This window comes from Cydia pomonella, chromosome 3 (assembly GCF_033807575.1).
Source record: "Cydia pomonella isolate Wapato2018A chromosome 3, ilCydPomo1, whole genome shotgun sequence".
In the NCBI taxonomy this organism is placed as follows: Eukaryota; Metazoa; Arthropoda; class Insecta; order Lepidoptera; family Tortricidae; genus Cydia; species Cydia pomonella.
The window spans coordinates 26116294-26135303 of record NC_084705.1 but is presented as its reverse complement, the minus strand read 5'-3'; the positions used below and the strand labels follow the sequence as shown (position 1 = coordinate 26135303).

Sequence of the window (19010 nt, the reverse complement as noted above, 5' to 3'; positions counted from 1 at the left end):
ACAAATTGAACCGTAACATGTAACCATCCGTTACGGTCTTACGGTTTACGGTTCAATTTTTAATGGATATATGTCAATTCTAATTAACGCTCGGCCAACACTGAACTGTGCCACCTTGATGCTGCTTCCTTCCTTTTCTGCCTCAGAATGACTACACACAAATTATAAATGTATAATAAAAAGCGGAGTCCAATAGAAATAGCAAGTAATATAAACAAACCAATTTACTTTCTATTATTTCGTATTATTCGTAATCACGCAATGTTTGACGACAATCATGATCTTATCGACAATTGATGTACTTAAATTTATTTGTATCCATTTTTGTTAAAATATGTGATTTAACAATATTTCAGTAAACTCAACCTCCATAAAATTGTTAGATTATATGTCAAATGCCAACAAAAGCTGTCATATTTGTTTATATTATTTGCTTTTTCTATTGGACTTCGGTATACAGTGTGTATTTTTGATATAACCTCAAACTTAAACTAGACGTAGGTCTTAGTGCTATAGAACTATTCTGAAAGGTTTTTTTTTAGTTTAGTCTTCACTACCAGAGCATAATTAATTTTTGATTTTTTATCGAGTGACAATGTATTTCGTACATCATGGTCACTTGTGACAGTTATGTGACAGTTTTGAGTTAAAACAAAGTATTGATACATTGCTTGCTGAATTATATTCTATGAAAAAATTAAAGTCGTTCATTTTTTACAAAACCTATGAAAGTGTGTTGATTACAGCCTAAACTAACTGCCCTTTGATTATGTGTTCGTGTCAAAAATACACACTGTATGTCAACTGTTTAGATAGGTTACAGACACGAGGGCGGGTCCGAAAGTTTTAGCTGCTCCGACTCTCTCAACCGCAATCACATGCAATGTTATTTATACCAATGTGAGGTCATTTATGGCCACTTTTTTTTTTATACATTACCCGAAGTAATAAAAAACTAAACCTTAAAGACCTGTTAATTAAAAAGAGCTATTACTCTATTGATGAATTTTTGAATGATACAACCTTATCGAATTTATAAAAATGTTCAAATGTAAATCATAGTTTTTTTTATATACTTACCCAATTGATTAATAATTATTAAATTAAGATTTCTACAAAATACTTTGCCAAGGACATTGAGATGCTCGAGAAAGTACAACGCAGTTTCACGAAACTGCCAAGGCAACTTAAAAACAAGCCATATGAAGAGAGACTAAAGGAACTAAACCTCACTACTCTAAAGCACCGCAGAGAACGTGGCGACCTAATAGAGACGTACAAAATACTATCTGGGCACTATGACCTCAAGGATTTCCAAGAGATGTTCAAGCGCAACAACAACAACCGTCTGAGAGGTCATCATTTAAAGTTGGAAAGGCATAGGGCTCACAGTAACCCATACAAACACTTTTTCAGCAATCGAGTGGTGAGGGCTTGGAACAGGCTCCCAGAAGTAGTGGTTTCAGCACCAAATGTGAACCAGTTTAAAAATAAATTAGACAAGCACATGATATCTACTACTCGTTCATGATAACTATCTTTATGAATATTGGATACAGGTCATATCAGTTGTCAAACTGCCTGCCTGCTTATTAAATAATAAATAAATAAATAAAATTATACCATATAAATGGAATTTTTAATGAATATATAAAATTATTTTATTGTAGATGTTAAATTTAACCAATTACTTTGCTAGTTAGATAAAATGAAAAATGTATTTTAATAATTTTTAAATTCTTAATATTTTTCCACTACAAAGACGTGTCATATTGCATATATATGTTGTAGCTTAAAAGTTAAATATTAAAATATCATAATAATTGTTTTAGTAATTAGTTTTAATTATTAGTACATTGTCATTTACCCTAACAGGGTTCATGTGAACACTATCTGTAAAATGCTCTCTGTGAGACCTTATGTACCACATGATTATAAATGAATTATTAATTAGTAATTGCTTAGAAAAAACGACGTTTTTGTCACATTAAACGAATTTCGTATTGAAATTCGTTTAATGAATTACCCGGAATTAATTATTCGGTTTCTTTTGCTATTTCTCATGTATAACTAAAAAATAATTTTGATTTATCAAAGAACATTTTTTTAAATCAGTTGTGATCAGTGATTGAGACCCCATGTGTGCTATCTTTGATCATGTCCGTTAGTTAGGTTTCACGTCGATGTAAAAATGAATTTGGACCACACTTATAAGTACTGAAAAAATCCTCATAATGGTACAAATAATACTGAAATTGCATAAACAGATTCGGAGTAGTTAACAAAGAACTTTCGGACCAGCCCTCATATATTAGAATCATTATAATGTTGCGCTTTTCTTTTCGAATCTTCATATCCACCACACGGATTTAAAACGAAGCTTTCCCAAAATAACAACAAAAACCTGCAATTATAAAAAAATATATGTGTCCTAACACACCTTCGACCCTCCCATTCAATTAAGCAAACTGGGTATGTTCTGGCATTTCTGACCCCGGATATGCGGACCCTTTGTGTGAATTTATTTGACAACGGCTGGATATGACCGTGTTTCATTGTTTTTGGGAGGCAAGTGAAGTCAAATTGTTATTATTATGTCGCAGGTCTCTTATGGAATGAATAGGATAATATTCCTTATTTGACGAAGTGCCCATTAGGGGCTGAATACAGCAAAATTTGACACAGCTTATACGCAGTGACGTGTTTTTAGGCAGCTGTCTGGGCGGTGACAAAAAGCGATGAGCAATCGACTATTTTCTTGCGACATAAACGTATGTATATATATTATGTAGTTAAATTGATTCCTATATTGGGTATATGGGTAGTGAGTAAATACTCACGGGTAAGTACCTAGTAAATACTCAGTATTTACTCAATATACCTGTATTTATTCGTTTATATCCAAATTGGTGGTAATAAAAAAAAGCGGCCAAGTGCGAGTCGGACTCGCCCATGAAGGGTTCCGTACCATTTATGACGTATTAAAAAAACTACTTACTAAATCTCGTTCAAACCAATTTTTGGTGGAAGTTTGCATGGTAATGTACCATGATCAGTTGAGCCGTTATTGAGTTTTCTTGAAAAAATCCTGAATGCAGCGTAAACACGGGCACACTACGCAAAACGTTCAAGTTGATAAACGAGACCAAGTGCGGGTAGTTCGAAAAACTCGCGCGGCTAGAAGATGTTTGTTCGTGAGTCTAACGCCCTCTAGCGGGCATCACAAGAAGAGGCGGAGTTCCAAGCACGGCCGCGCGGGGGCGCGGCGATAGCCATCACTTTACGACCTCATACGACACGGCACACAAGCCGCTCTCGCGATTTTTTTGCTATTTTATATGGAATCGCCAACGTTCTCATTTTTTGTTAATTTCATTCAATATAATTTAAAAATAAAACAATTTGTAAAATTAAAATATAAACAAGTCATTGAAGAGACCCGTCTGCTGCTCCTGAAAGTAATTCAGATTCGCTAACCTCCCAAACATTGGACCTCCGAGCCGGAAGCTATCAACCAGCGCCAGGATCAGCAAGAAACGGTCAGGCCATCCATTCTTCACCTTCTCCCTTCAATCGTCATTGTGCTAAAACCGTGTCTATTTTGTAACCTTCCAGTGTCGAGCACGTGCCGCGTGGTGCACACGGCCGCCATTACGAGTCAACAACGAGTTTCGGGATTAAACTGTAAGTGCTTTGCATTCTCTCACACACACCATGACTACTCCTAAAACATCAGTGACTCCAAGTACTTTAACTCTCGATATGAACGATTCGCGTACCTTGACACAAAGACGTGGCACACTCAAGGGTAAACTCACGTTGTTCGCTAAATGTGTCGCTACGCTTAATCAGGCTAATTTAACGAATATCCAAAAAGTTGAGTTACAATTACGCATAAATAATGCCGCGAGCTATTATCAAGATTTCGATGTCGTTCAAACTAGAATCGAGGAGTTAGCAGATCCGAGTGACCTTCCTAAGCATTTAGATTACCGCGAAGAGTTCGAGGGGCAATATTATCAAACAGTGGCCGCAGCGTCCGAATTAGCTGACGTTGGCAACAGTCTCGCTGTTGCTAACGGCAGCGCCGCTGCCCCTGCCAGCACAGATTCCGTGGGTTACAAAGTTAAATTACCTACAATATCACTCCCCACCTTCGACGGTTCGTACGAGCATTGGTTAGGGTTTAGGGACACGTATACTTCTCTGATACACGATTCTAAGGACCTGGGTGCCATACAAAAGTTCCATTACCTGCGCGCAGCCTTAACCGGCACCGCTTTGCAAGTAATAAAGTCCTTGGAATTTTCAGCAGAGAACTATACGACCGCGTGGGAGCTTCTCGAAAACCGTTTCAATAATCATAGGTTACTAACACACAATTACGTAAAGTCACTTTTTAACACGCAATCATTAAATAAAGAATCTGCTACACAGATTAGAAAGCTGATTGACTCTGTGCTACGTTCCCTTCGTGCCCTAAAGACCCTAGGAGAACCTACAGACTCCTGGGACACGTTAGTCATTTATTTAATTGTCACGAAACTAGACGCATCTACGGAACGCGAGTGGGAGGAGCACAAGGGCTCAATCAACTTTAATCGGCAAGATTCTACCTCTCACATTAAGCTAACTGACTTGATTACTTTTTTACAAAATCGTGCAGATATGTTGGAATCTATTTCGGCTAATCATTCCAAAAATACGCACTCAAATTCGCATGACACTAAAAAGCCATCAAATCAGTCACAATCACACAATTTAAACGCAACGCATAGCTATGCTTCTAGCTCCACAGTTTCACAGTCACACATAAACAAATCCAGTTCCAAACGCACTTCGCCTCGCATTTGTCAAATGTGCAGCGCTAATCATCCGCTTTATTCGTGTAATAGTTTCCTTGATTTCCCAACTAGCAAAAATATGTCATATAAATGTTGTACAAACGTTTTTCATAAAACTTGATGGTATGCAATTTAAGGCATACAAACGTTTAAATGACGCGATTTTGGCGCAGTTTTTATGGCTAAATAGTCGTTGAGTGGTCACTCAATCGTCATAAGCAAGCACATTTAGTCCTACAGCTGTCATAAAAAATATATTAAACGACTTTTTAGTCGGAAAAGTATCGTAAGTTCTCGATTTGTAAATGCAATTGCTTGTAGAGTGATCATAATGCAGACGTTTCTACGACTAATGAGTCGGTGAAATGCAATAGCGAAGCAGTTTCAATCATAATATAATTACCTGTTTGTGTGTACTGTGCATGGATGATTGCCGGTCAAACAAGTCGTGAAAAATATTATACTTTTTACCATTTTAAGTACTTAAGTATAACCGACTCGACATCTATTACTGCAACTAAAATGGGTAATGGGTAAATCAGATACGCATGCGAACATAATATTTTCGACGAATTTACTAGGTTTTCTAAGAAAATTTTAATGCCCCCTTTAAATATTGTTTATTTATTATATTTAATTAAATTAATTAATTTAATTTTTATCTATGAGTAGTTATATGACTCATTTATAATTAAAAGCACTAGCTTACGACTTAAAACTCTTAAGCCAACACGATACGGCCGCCATCACCCTAATTCAGGGTTCCCTGGTGAACTTGGTGAACCTAATAGGTGAAACAAACAGTTTTGAAGTTAAGTCTGTGTTAGAAAGTAAAGAAGCACAACTCTGACGAACTTTGCATCTATAAGTACCGCTCCTTTTGAACTGCTTCCACTTTTTCCAATCAAATTTTAACATTTTGCGTATCAACACTGTATTAAGAACTGAAAATTTATGAAACAAATAAGCCGTAATCCCTATCTTTTAGCTATAAGACGGTCGTGTTTATGACTGTTGTATGGCACTTTAGCAATTTAACAGCTGTAAAAAGCTGATGTTATGATTAGTTGTACAGTAATCACTCATAAAGCTTTTCTATGACCAAAGTGCTGTAAGATGTCATATTGAGGTTGTAAAACCGGGAAAAGGTCTGGGTTAAAACTTTTGTACGACAGTGATTAAATTGCTTTATTACTATGTTATACAAACGTCTGTACAACTGCGATTTAAGAACAATTTGCATTTAAACTAAAGTGCGGTATAAATGACATTTATACAACATCACGTTTTAAAACTTGCTTATTTACGACGCACCTACGATGAATTAGTCGTAAAAGGTTCAGATGTTATTACCAATTTGCTAGTTGGGTTAACTGTTCCCGACAAAGTTAAATTGATTGAAGATAAGAAACTATGTCACAATTGTCTTCGCGCTGGTCACACAGTTGACAACTGCTTTTTTGGCCCGTGTAGGATATGCCAGAAAAAACATAATAGCTTGATACATAGCTTGAGTAGTGACAGTGACGGTGCATCAGCTTCGGCTGGCAATGTAAACAACAAGCCACCGACAAGCGCTGTCCCCGCCACCTCGACTCATCACACTCTTACACTTAATTCGCACACACTCTCACCGCCGTTAAAACCGGTATTATTATGTACTGCAATAGCAGCAGTTGCCGATAGTAACAATAAATTACATAGGGCTAGAGTTTTTCTTGATAATGGCTCAGAACACAGTTATGTCGCACAATCTTTTATAGATAAATTAAAAACGCCTTTAGTACAGTCCACTTACAATATTTCAGGGTTAAGTAAATCAATCACGCAAACCACACACTCGTGTCAACTTAACCTACAGTCTATTACAGGTGACTACCATGCACGCATCAATTGCATGGTACTCCCTGTCTTAACGGAACCGCTGCCGACAGCAGCAATAAGCGCGCATTCCATTCGCATTCCAGATAATATTCAACTCGCGGACCCTAATTATTTTAAATCGTCAGATATTGATATATTGTTAGGCGGTGATTATTTCTGGGGCTTGTTAAATAAGGATCGTATTCCTCTCGCAGAAGGGCCTTATTTACAAGATACTAAACTTGGTTGGATCGTCGTGGGTCCGATTAATAATAAACGCATTAAATTAAATAAAACTACTTGTCATTTCACGCAAACTTTAGACGCACAATTAAAACAGTTTTGGGAGCTCGAGGAGGTTCCTAAGATGGGAGACGGACTGACTGACGACGAACGCGCCTGTGAACAGCTGTTCGCTTCGACTACGCAACGCGACAAAGATGGTCGTTTTTTGGTACGTTTACCCTTAAAGGAATCTGCTGATGCGCTCGGCGATACCTACGATATAGCTAGGAGTAGGTTCTTATCTTTAGAACGCAAACTCGAGCGTCTCCCGGAGCACAAAAAAATGTACTGCGATTTTATGCGCGAATACATTGAGCTAGGGCACATGTCACTTATACATACATACACAAAGCCTTATTGCTTTCTTGTACACCACTCTGTGTTAAAGGATAGTCTTACTACACGCTTAAGGGTTGTTTTTAATGGGTCAATGCCCACTAGTTCTGGGAAATCCCTGAACGATTTGCAACTAGTCGGGCCGACCATACAAAACGATATTTTTTCTATATTGTTACGTTTTCGCGAGCATAGATACGTTGCCTGCGCAGACGTAGCAAAAATGTACAGGCAAGTCCTTATTCAACCAGACCAACGGAACCTTCAACTAATTTTGTGGCGAGAGAACCCTTCGGAGCCGCTAAATATTTACCAACTTAACACGGTAACTTTTGGTACTTCTTCTGGGGCCTTTCTGGCCATCCGCTGTCTCAATCAGCTGGCAAAAGAATGTGCTGACGAAGCGGTCTCTTGCACTATACTAGAAGACTGCTACGTAGATGACTTAATTACAGGAAATAATGATAAACACGCTTTAATTGATATCTGTGAAAAGGTCACCGACGTACTGCAGTCAGGCTGTTTCCCACTCCGAAAATGGGTGTTTAACTTTGACGTTTCGCAATTTTCCTCGTCAAAAATTACGTCACGTGAATTGTGTTTAGGCGATAACTGTCAAAGTAAAACACTCGGCTTAGGATGGACTAACAACACTGACGAATTTCATTACACGGCAAAAATACAACAGGATAATAATAACGAACCTATAACAAAGCGCAAAATATTATCAGTCATTTCACAAATGTATGACCCTCTCGGGCTACTTTCGCCAGCCATAATCATTGCAAAAATTTTACTCCAAAAACTATGGCTTTGCCGCTTAGATTGGGACTCGGAAGTGCCTGAGGATGTCGCATCAGCCTGGCGTACATACATACTCACACATACACAACACATACATAGCCTCCGCATTCCTCGTTATGTAATGAATGCGTATGCGCACTGCACACAGTTGCACTTTTTTTGTGATGCTAGTCAAGCGGCCTATGGGGCCTGTGCATATGTGCGTACGCTTTCGGGAGATAATAATGAGGTCATTACACTGCATCTGTTGTGTTCTAAGAGTAAAGTCGCGCCCTTGAAATCCGTCAGTATCGCGAAACTTGAATTGCTAGGCGCGCTGTTAGCCGCTAGGTTGTACTCAAAAATAATGAAATCGCTTAAAGTGAAATTCGATTCTGTTTATTTTTGGTGTGATAGTACAATCGTTCTTGGGTGGATCCGAATGTCACCCCACACGCTTAAAACGTTTGTTCAAAACAGAGTGTCGGAAATAAACGAGTTAACCGGGAGCGCGCAGTGGTTACATGTAAGTAGCAAGAATAACGCAGCTGATTTAGTTAGCCGCGGCCTTGAACTTGACGCGCTTATCAACAATTCGTTCTGGTTCAATGGACCGCCCTTTTTGCATGAACCAGAATCTAACTGGTTACCTAGTACTTTATCGCGCACTTCCAAAATAATACCGGCCGATTTACCTGAAATAAAAACAAACACAATTAGTATGACAGGCCAAATTAACACCGATGTATTCCAATTCGACAGGTTTTCGTCATTTAACCGCTTAAGGCGCGCGGGTGCTTATGTTTTACGATTTGTAAACAACACACGCATTAAAAACAAAATAAATCGTAAAACTGGCCCGCTGACTGTTGACGAATTGAATGCATCGATGCAACAACTGGCGCGTCGTTCGCAAATGAAATCTTTTCCTGTTGAGTATGATAAGATGATAAATAACTTACCTGTTAAACACACGCGCGGGATTAATAAATTAAATGTATTTCTAGACACAGATAGTCTGATAAGGGTCGGTGGTCGTATTAGTAATGCGACTAGTTTTACATACGACAAAAAACATCCGATTTTGCTTTGTTCGAAACATCGTTTCACACAGCTTTTGTTTCAGAGTGAACACATACGATTACTGCATGCTCCACCTAGTCTTCTGCTTGCTACTATCAAAGACTGCTGGTGGCCTCTCGGAGGCACTAATTTAGCAAAGCGTGTGGTACGCACCTGTGTAACCTGCATCCGCATGAAGGCGAAAACGTTTGCACCTATTATGGGTAACTTACCTTCATTACGTTTGGAACCTGGGTTCGCCTTTATGAGCTGCGGGGTAGACTACGCGGGGCCAGTATATGTACTTAATCGTAGGGGTAGGGGAGCTAAACCTCAAAAGGCTTACATCTGTCTGATAGTATGCTTCACGACGCGCGCGGTTTATCTTGATTTGGTCACAAGTCTTAGTACCGAAGGATACCTACTCGCACTTAAACGCTTCATTTCGCGCCGTGGTAAGCCAAACGTCATATATTCCGACAATGGCCGTTGCTTTGTAGGGGCAATGAAAGAACTTTCGTCGTTCCTACAGGGTAACGCGAGTAATATCATTGAGTGCGCCGCTAATGATAACATTAATTTGCATTTTAACCCCCCTTATGCTCCACATATGTCAGGTTTGTGTGAGAGAGCTGTACAGTCTTGCAAATATCACCTGAAGCGCGTTATTGGCAACGCGAATTTAACTTTTGAGGAATTTAGCACGGTTTTGGCACAGTCCGAAGCCCTACTGAATTCCAGACCCATGCATCCTCTTTCCACAGACCCAAACGACCTTTCCGCATTAACTCCAGCGCATTTCCTTATTGGCCGACCGCTGACAGCGCCGCCCTACAAGGACTTGACGACAGAGACGGGTCGGCTCCCACGCTACAAGATGCTGGAGCAAATGCGACAACACTTTTGGCAGCGGTGGTCAAAACAATATATTTCTGAGCTGCAAACCAGAACGAAGTGGCAGACTCACGGCCAGGATATCATTCACAACTCCCTAGTTCTGGTCAAGGAAGATAATCTACCACCCCTCAAATGGCGTTTGGGACGGGTGGTAGCTTTGTTCACAGGAAACGACGGAGTTTCTCGCATCGCTGACGTAAAAACAGCGAGCGGGGTCATACGCAGGGCTTTCACTAAGCTTTGCCCTCTCTTGATGCCGCCAGAGAGTGAAGCTACGCCAACCCCATCCACATCACCACAACCACATTGAAAGCGGGTGCTTTCAAGGCCGGGGGCATGTTCGCGAGTCTAACGCCATCTAGCGGGCATCACAAGAAGAGGCGGAGTTCCAAGCACGGCCGCGCGGGGGCGCGGCGATAGCCATCACTTTACGACCTCATACGACACGGCACACAAGACGCTCTCGCGATTTTTTTGCCTTTTTATATAGAATCGCCAACGTTCCAACTTTTGTTAATTTCATTTAATATAATTTAAAATAAAACAATTTGTAAAATTAAAATATAAACAAGTCATTGAAGAGACCCGTCTGCTGCTCCTGAAAGTAATTCAGATTCGCTAACCTCCCAAACAATGTTGATGTCAACTTTACCCAGTTATCTCCGAGACCACGGGGACAACGCCGTCCTCGAAACGTCGGAGGTAAATTTAAAACTCAATACGCGAATTTAGTCCCGTTTCTAAAATTTAATAATGTGTCAAAATCGTGAAAGTTTAAATGTGTGTTAAATACATGCTTATTTGATACAAAATTGTTAACTACGCATTATCACAAATTGCTTCTCACTGATGATTCCCTTTTTTTCAAAAATTGAGCGTCCATTGAAATGTTTTGGATGTAAATATTGTTAATACCTACTTCAATAAAAAAAAAGTTAGGCGTTAAATCGCACTTTTCTAATATTTTATTAGAAATCGTTTATTTACCTAAATGAGAACCTAAATACGGGTGTCGGGTATTCATCGGTAGCCTTAGTGTAAATTTATTCGATAGCGTGACGTGACGTACGCGTTTGCGTTAAGTCTCATTTTGTATGGAATTTTTCAGTTTCCAAAACGTGCCGCTTGGCGCGCTGTGTCTAAATCCCATACAAAATGAGACTTAACGCAAACGCGTACGTCAAGTTACGCTATCGAACAAATTTACAGTAGGGGTTCGGGTGGTTTAAGTAAATACCGAGTAAATACTCAGTATTTACTCACCCCTCCCATCTCTAGTAAGAATACATTTAAAAATGATGATATTATTAATGCTTCATCGATGAGTATTTAGGATGCCGGTGAGTAGGTACTTTTTCTTGTAGTAGTTTTTTTTAGATCTTTTTCTTTATTAACATGAAACAAAGTAATAACGTAAAATTAAATAAAAAGCGAAAGCCGTGACTTCAAATAAATTAAAAATGAACACTAAAAGAAAACATACACCTACTTTAAAAAAACCCAAATTATGAAAAGCACACCCCATCCGGCAGGTCCGCCTGCGGCATTTGTAGTAGTTATTTATTTTAAGATTATTTTGATATAATATAATTTGTATTAATAAATGTTGCTATGTATTTTTCATATCACTATATGATGACACAGTTTTGATAGTGTCCTTGGATTGCTCACCTACTAAGATCCACCAGTAAGATACCAGTATATATTACTGATCCTAGCTTCCTCTAAAATCATCATTTCACGTCAAATCATATTCCACGGTAACGTTAATGCCATTGATTCAACCCGTTGGACGCGAAAAGCCCGCCTAACCCCCGCTGCTCAAAGTTATCTGATGCGGATAACAGCTGACGTGGGTCTATTATGCTCGAAAACGTTATGGAAGTTTTTCGTAGATTATTTGATGAAATTGACATTTTTTACATTAAAATTTGGAGAGCCAAAAAATAACTTTCACGTCCTCCTCCTCATTTTTCTCTCGGGATAATTACATTATTCAAAAATATTTTGACACAATTTGTTGTATATCAACCATGGCCATTCTAGGCACCATGCCCATTGACGGTGATTTGGGCCAAATTTTTTATCTTTAGTTTAAGTTGTTAGTAAGTTTTATTATGCATGTTTATTTCTTTGTTTTTGGATATTAAAAGTTTTTCTACCACAGCTAAGTTAGTTTAAATTTTTTCGAATTTCTAATTATAGGAGCATTTAAAAATGTGTATGTAATATGCTTTTTGCTCCTAACTTTTACAATATTCAAAAAATGGCAAACGTAGGGACATAGCGATGGTCAATACACATCAAATGATGTAAAAATATTTGCCATAATTTTAATATCCAGCGAGGAAAATGGGGACTACGTTTGTATGGAGAAGCAGCTGTCCTCTTTCGTCTTTATAACTCGTCGACATTCAAAAGTTATTTCGGCTATGTTCCTTCTGAAAAATATAACTCAAATATATAAAAAAATAGCCAAATTTTCAGACTGACTCTAAATGGTTGGAGTTATATTTTTGTGGTTTTAGTGTGGCTTTGATTGTAGTAGAAATAAACATTGTGCAACGAGGTGGGTAAGTGAAATTTGCCTTTGCCTGCGGCTGTTCTGCAACTAAAGACCTCGTTTGCAATATTCTTACCCCGGAGTTACACACAATGTTTATCATCACACGTGCGAAGAAAAAACTAATTTTTAAGCAAAATATTTTTTTAGTCTTATATACGGTGACATTTCAAACATTAGTCTGCAATATTTTTATTCTTTGACAGGTTAGGCATCGAAGGCACAGGCCTATCCGGAAGTGTTGGCCGAAAGTTAATTAGAATTGACCATTAACCATTACAAATTGAACCGTGAACCGTAACGGACGGTTACAGTTTACGGTTCAATTTGTAATGGATTTCTACTTAACGTTCGGCCAACACTGCTATTCGGCATTCAGCTACGATCGAAAATTCTGTAAAATTATTTTAGCAACTATAAAATCAATCAAATTAAATATTTTTTTACATAAAATAATAATAATAATAATAATTTAGCCTATGTACGTCCCACTGCTGGGCATAGGCCTCCTCTCATGCGCGAGAGGGCTCGGGCTATAGTCCCCACGCTAGCCCAATGCGATGCAATTTTTTTACATATACAATATAAATAAATTATAAACGTCAGCATTATAAAAGTAAAACTCATTTATACCTACTTGGTTCGTATGAATTAGTGACACAATTTTAAAAAGCCTATAACTCCCGCGGGAGTTATAGCTTTTCTTCACAATCCATAGCTCCCCCGGGAACAATACATACATGCCTTTGTCCTTCAGTATGCCTGCATGAAATAAGATCTTTTCGAGCAAATGTGATGGAATAGTACATTACGATACAAGTGCGGAAAATAGGAAATTCGAAACGAGTGGCGATAAGGAATATGAATATGAATATGATAAATTAAAACACGACCGAAGGAGTGTTTTTAATCGACACGAGTTGCGAATTACTTATTCGCACATGTATCGTACAACGTTTTACAGTAACGTAATATGCCAATTTTCACACTAGTGCGGTAAAGTAGCAACATATGTACTGTAAAATATATTAATTGTGTCATTATTACATATAATTAAATTAAGCACTTAATCCATTTTGTTGTTCCGATGAGAGGTAATATTTTGGGGCGTTCGTCATCGCCATTTATTGATTAGAGGTGTATTTGTTTGTGTTATGACGATTTTTCCTCATTGGAGGCGCCATTACGTCTGGGATACGGAGAATGTTTTCAGGCAATTTGTCAATGCAATTTGGCAGCCGTGACGTATGTAAATTTTACTTTATTAGGAAAATGAGATATTTTATTCATGTATATCATAAATGATTGAAAAGCTAACACTGTGTAAAAAAAATTAAATGGAGACGTTTTACTTTTCCTAGTAGTTTTCAATTAAGTAACTATGTTTTTTTCAGCTGATTGTTCTGTCAGCCGTAACAGCCATTGAATGACTCATTCAATTGTTTATTTTACCTCATTCTTACAAAAAATTCGAAATAAAAACGGATACGAGTATTTTAATCACTGCTAACGTACTGTTGATGATGAACACTGCAGATTCTTCTAGTTTATAACATTTAATTTTGGAAAGAATGCTGAACTTAAATATCTCGATTAATTTTGAGACATGCGCGCGCGCGATCGTGTTGGTGATTGATTAGAATGCCCCTGCACCCTGCTTTCCACTGTCGGCCGTATTCGAACAAAGCTTTGAAGATATCATAGCGATACCGTATCGATCTGTGTGTCAAAAGTGACGTTTTTGGTTGAAGAAATGTCACTTTTGGCACTGAAAGATCGGTATCGTATCGCTGTGACTTCTTAAAAAGTATTGTTCGAATACGACCGTATGTCGCCTCACGCGGTAGCGGAACACAATTCAAAATCAATTTTAACGCAACATCAATTTTAACATTTGCAGTAGTAATGCAGTCGGTAGTAATAATTAACGCGCTGCCGAACCGAATCCGAACTATACCTTTACGGTCATTATGGGTAGTGAGGCAGCACTTTAGCTATTAATTTTATTGTATTTAATATAAAGAATATTTGTTTTACAAAGGGTATAAGTAATGCAGTTGTATTTCTGCTTAGCACTGCACTCCCGAAGCTCGGCCTTCGGCATCGAGTGCTTGGCCGATCGTGGGAGTCCAGCCGTTCACCCCAACTCCCAAACGTGTAGCCCCCAGTAATATATACCACGATTCCATTTTGTTAAGACTTGTACGTACAATTCAAAAGTTCAAGGTCTGAAACAGCTCGGAGTTAGACGTGTATATAAATTGTGTTGGACGACAAAACAATAGAAAGTTCTCTCTCTAAGCGACTGAAATGCCTCGGGACGTAACTCCAATTACCGTACGTCTAAGTTCTATTAAGACGACAGGGGACGACTGCTTTTCCATACGAAAATATACCCCATTTACCTCTCTGGGTATTAACGTTATAGCAAATATTTTTACGTGATTTGATGCCTATTAACAATAGCTTTTAAAAACTGTATGGAATTTGTTTTTCGCTTCTAAAAGTTAGTATAATTATCAAAAAAATCGAAAAGTCTTGCGAACGGGCATTGTTATGGTTAATATACAGTAAATTGTGTAATTTTTTTCCATAAAGTCAATATTCAGGAAGGAAAATTGGGGACTAAGTTTGTATGGGGCAGCGGCGGTCAACTATCCTCTTAATGCAGGTACTTTATATGTTTGGCAGGAGAGGTTTGCGAACTTAAATATACGGTAGATACAGAGTCCCGTATTGTCCATTATTTCTCAGCTGTACTTTAATTATCCTTATTATTTGAATAAAGCATTTTTACCTATTTAGGCAAGACACAAACAAGTATCATACTGTAACTGGCATTTGATATTGTCATACGGCTCCTCTACATGATGGCCCAGCGCTGGACCAGCGAGATGGCAATGTGATGGTTATGGCTCCTCTACACGATGGCCATGCGATGGTTGAGAGCACGCACTATGGAATAAGCCACGTCTAGACTATGCGTATGCACCATCGCTGGCACACTACCTTTGATGTGGGGACGAAAAACCGACACCGTGGACATCCCATCGCCATTCCGCCGCCCCTTAAGCGATCCGAAACCACTACCCTCTCTACACGCTGGCCCATTTTAGAGGGCCAGTATGATGGCCCATCGTCTAGAGGAGCCAATAGCGTACTGTTATAGTGTATTAAAAATATTGAAAATGATCTGATATTCTACAATCGATTAAAAAAATGGCTGACTACAAACACCTGTATGTAATGTCAGAATATTATAATAATGATTTAATTTAATTTATTGGATATTTGAATTGTGTTGATTATCTTTATATTGTTATATTTTATTTTACGTGAATTTGATATTTATGACTTTTCTGACATGTCAGTATAAATGATTAAATTTATTAGGTATTTGAATTGTTTTGATTATTTTTCTATTATTTTATTTTAAAATTATGAAGTCTTTAAACTTGTTATTTTTCACAAAAATTAAATATTTTCTTCATTGTAATTGACATCGCTTGTTTTGCTTAAAAAAATACAAAATTAACAATAGGTACCATCAGCCGTAAAAGTGAATGCCGATTTTATCAATGAATTTATTCATAAGTTCTTTATGTAATTTCGCAGCTCATTGCTTACATTGCGTCTTACATTAACTGGTACTAAAACTCAAAACACAAGTTGTTTTTAAAAGTTGAGGATAAATGTTGGTCGGTTTGAGGAGTACTTTAGGAGGAGCAGAGGATCCTACAGTTTAATTTATTGCTCCTGTTCAGTGTAAATAATCTAATGTTCTATCTAAAGAAATTGCGTGATGAACGTGTCTGACCCGGTGTTTTTCAGTCCCCGTCTCGGATGAAATAAATCACGGTATCAATACCTTTAACTTATGGCGTGTAAGTGTTTCGCAGATTAAGTTATAATATGGCAAAAACCATAAAGAAAAATTCCATATGTGGATTGATCCCATGAAATTTCTTTTACATAGTTAGGTTCTTGGAGATACGCCAAAAACATGATATACTTATCCTACCTATTTTGCTCTTAGTTACCGCCTACGTAAAAATAGTTTTATTTACCTACTATGAGTTGTTATTTTATCGTTTATATTATTAATTTTTAGCGGTAGTTGGCCCTGTGACTTTTGGAAGGATGTGGAGGCGTATTAGCCAAATCGAAAATCGATGATAAATGTATGCGACCGAAAAGTCGCGTGGTCTTTACCATACATTATTGACATACAGGTTGACAGGGGACTTGACTTCGGTAGGTGGTATTAGAGTGCTGATAAAATAAATTTATGATTTTGGCACTTTTCTAAAAAAAATGGTTCATGTCTCTCACCTGGGCAAGTCTCTTGGATTCCCCCTACTTTTCAATTTGTATTGACATTTGGCCCAGAACTAACTTTTAAACTAACTTTTTGTTTGACGTAACTGGTGACCGAAGAGCTGGCGGCTTCCTCGCACAACGTATCAGTATTGCGATACGACGAGGAAATGCCGCCAGCATCCTTGGTACAATGCCTCAAGGGCCTATTATAGATATAAGCAAGTTATAGTAATCATCTGTATATATCCATTATCTATATTGTTATTGTAAAAAATTATAAATAAAAAAATTCTTCCTTAAAAAAACTTTTAAATCATTAATAACAATAATTCTTATCTGTACCTGTATAATAGTATTTTTCACATAGCTTGGGTACGGTAATATATATATATATATATATGCTCCTGAAAGTTTTCGGCCACGGCGACTGCTTCAACTCCTTTTTTGGCGTTCATGTGCTCTCGTGTGGCTGACGTAGCCGATCTTGTTGGCAAAGACCCGTGCGCACAACGGGCACGAGAGGACACCATCAATATAATTATAGCTGATCACCGCTGGTGGTCGGGCTTTCAGCTCATCCCTCTTGTCGTCCAGATCTGTTTGACGACGGGATTCAAAAATATCCGTATGTTTCTTAATCAAAGAATTGCGTTTTAAGGTTTAAAATGTATGGAGATGACAATTGTCACCTTACCCACGCTATATGAAAAAATGCTATAATGTTACCTACAGATTTTAAAGTTATAAGCAGATATGCTAATCTTGAAAAAAAAAAACACCTAATTACATATATGAACATAATAATAGCCTTTGCCTGTCGATTATTTGTAAAAACATGACCTTAATCGCTAAAACTCAACGTATCTTGCTAGACAAGGGACTTACACTAACACGTCCATGAATAAAACACTGACGATTTATCATTCCCGAGACGCGTACCAAGCTTATTATGTATATTAAGTGCAAGCAGCAATTTCCATAACTTTCCTTTACCGGGATAACGTAGGCCAGAAACCTTTTTATCGTTCTTTATAACTGAGGCTTACGTATTTATTATGTACTCGCGATTCAGTATAGTTTGTACGTCGTATTTAGAGTAAATACAATAAAAATTGTTACAATTTATAGCATTTTTATTTGGAAAGGTGAAAAGTGAAATTACACCTTAACACAGTTTTAATAAAACTTAAAATTATTATTGTTTCTCAAACAAAAGATCGGCCCGATTCGAAGAATGAGATACGATAACGATACTTTCTCATTTAGATATCATTTATATGTCGTATAATTGACAGAAGCAGATTACGATAACGATAACTTCTCATTTAGATATCGTTTATATGTCGTATAATTGACAGAAGCAGTTCGATTCGGGCAACCAATGTCACTTTGACGTTAGAAATATCGTAGATAGATCTTATTGGGATAACAGCGGAATCGAAATAAACGTCAATGTTGACATGTCGTTTGGTTACCGATCTTTTACAGATCTTTTCTAGATCTTAAACGTGTCTTACTCATTCTTCGAATCGGGCCGGATGTCTTCACACCTGCATAGGCTTGTCAAAACTGTAATAAATGAGTAAAATATACTCAACATAATTAAAATAGTCTGCCGATTTTTGCGGAGGAGGGACACGTCAAATATTGGCTATTTGAACGTAACGTACGTATGCTCGTGCTCGTTAAGGTGACGTTCCGATTCAGACTGCACCAGCATGACTGATTCAGTATTGTAGCGCGACATTACTGTCGAATGCATTGCTATTGCAAAGGTCGAAATTCCGGGCAGTCGATTTTGATATTTGCGGCAGTAATGTTGTCTGCAATGCTGCAGTAATCATGCTGATGCAATCTGAATTCGTATACTGTCCCAAACCATGTCAGGTTTAATTTAAACTTAAGAGGAAAGGAGACGGCCGCTTCTACATAAAAACCTAGACCCCATTTTCCTCTCTGAATATTGACATTATGGAAAATATTTTTACATCATTTGTCGTATATTAACCACAGCGCCCCTACATTTGACAATTATTGATTTTTTGATTATTGTAAAA

General features: G+C 37.8%; 1 protein-coding gene and 1 long non-coding RNA gene across 2 annotated transcripts in view; both read left to right on the top strand.

The window, feature by feature from the left end:
- The window catches only part of LOC133516428 (uncharacterized), a 452437-nt gene that overhangs the window by 382537 nt on the left and 50890 nt on the right, over positions 1-19010 (top strand). The window lies entirely within an intron of this gene.
- Positions 1142-10380, top strand: LOC133515970 (uncharacterized). The gene is made up of 6 exons (XM_061848623.1): positions 1142-1391; positions 3616-3684; positions 3923-4287; positions 7048-7161; positions 7708-9397; positions 9938-10380. The coding sequence occupies exons 1-6, from the start codon at positions 1142-1144 to the stop codon at positions 10378-10380; spliced, it is 2931 nt and encodes a 976-aa protein (XP_061704607.1).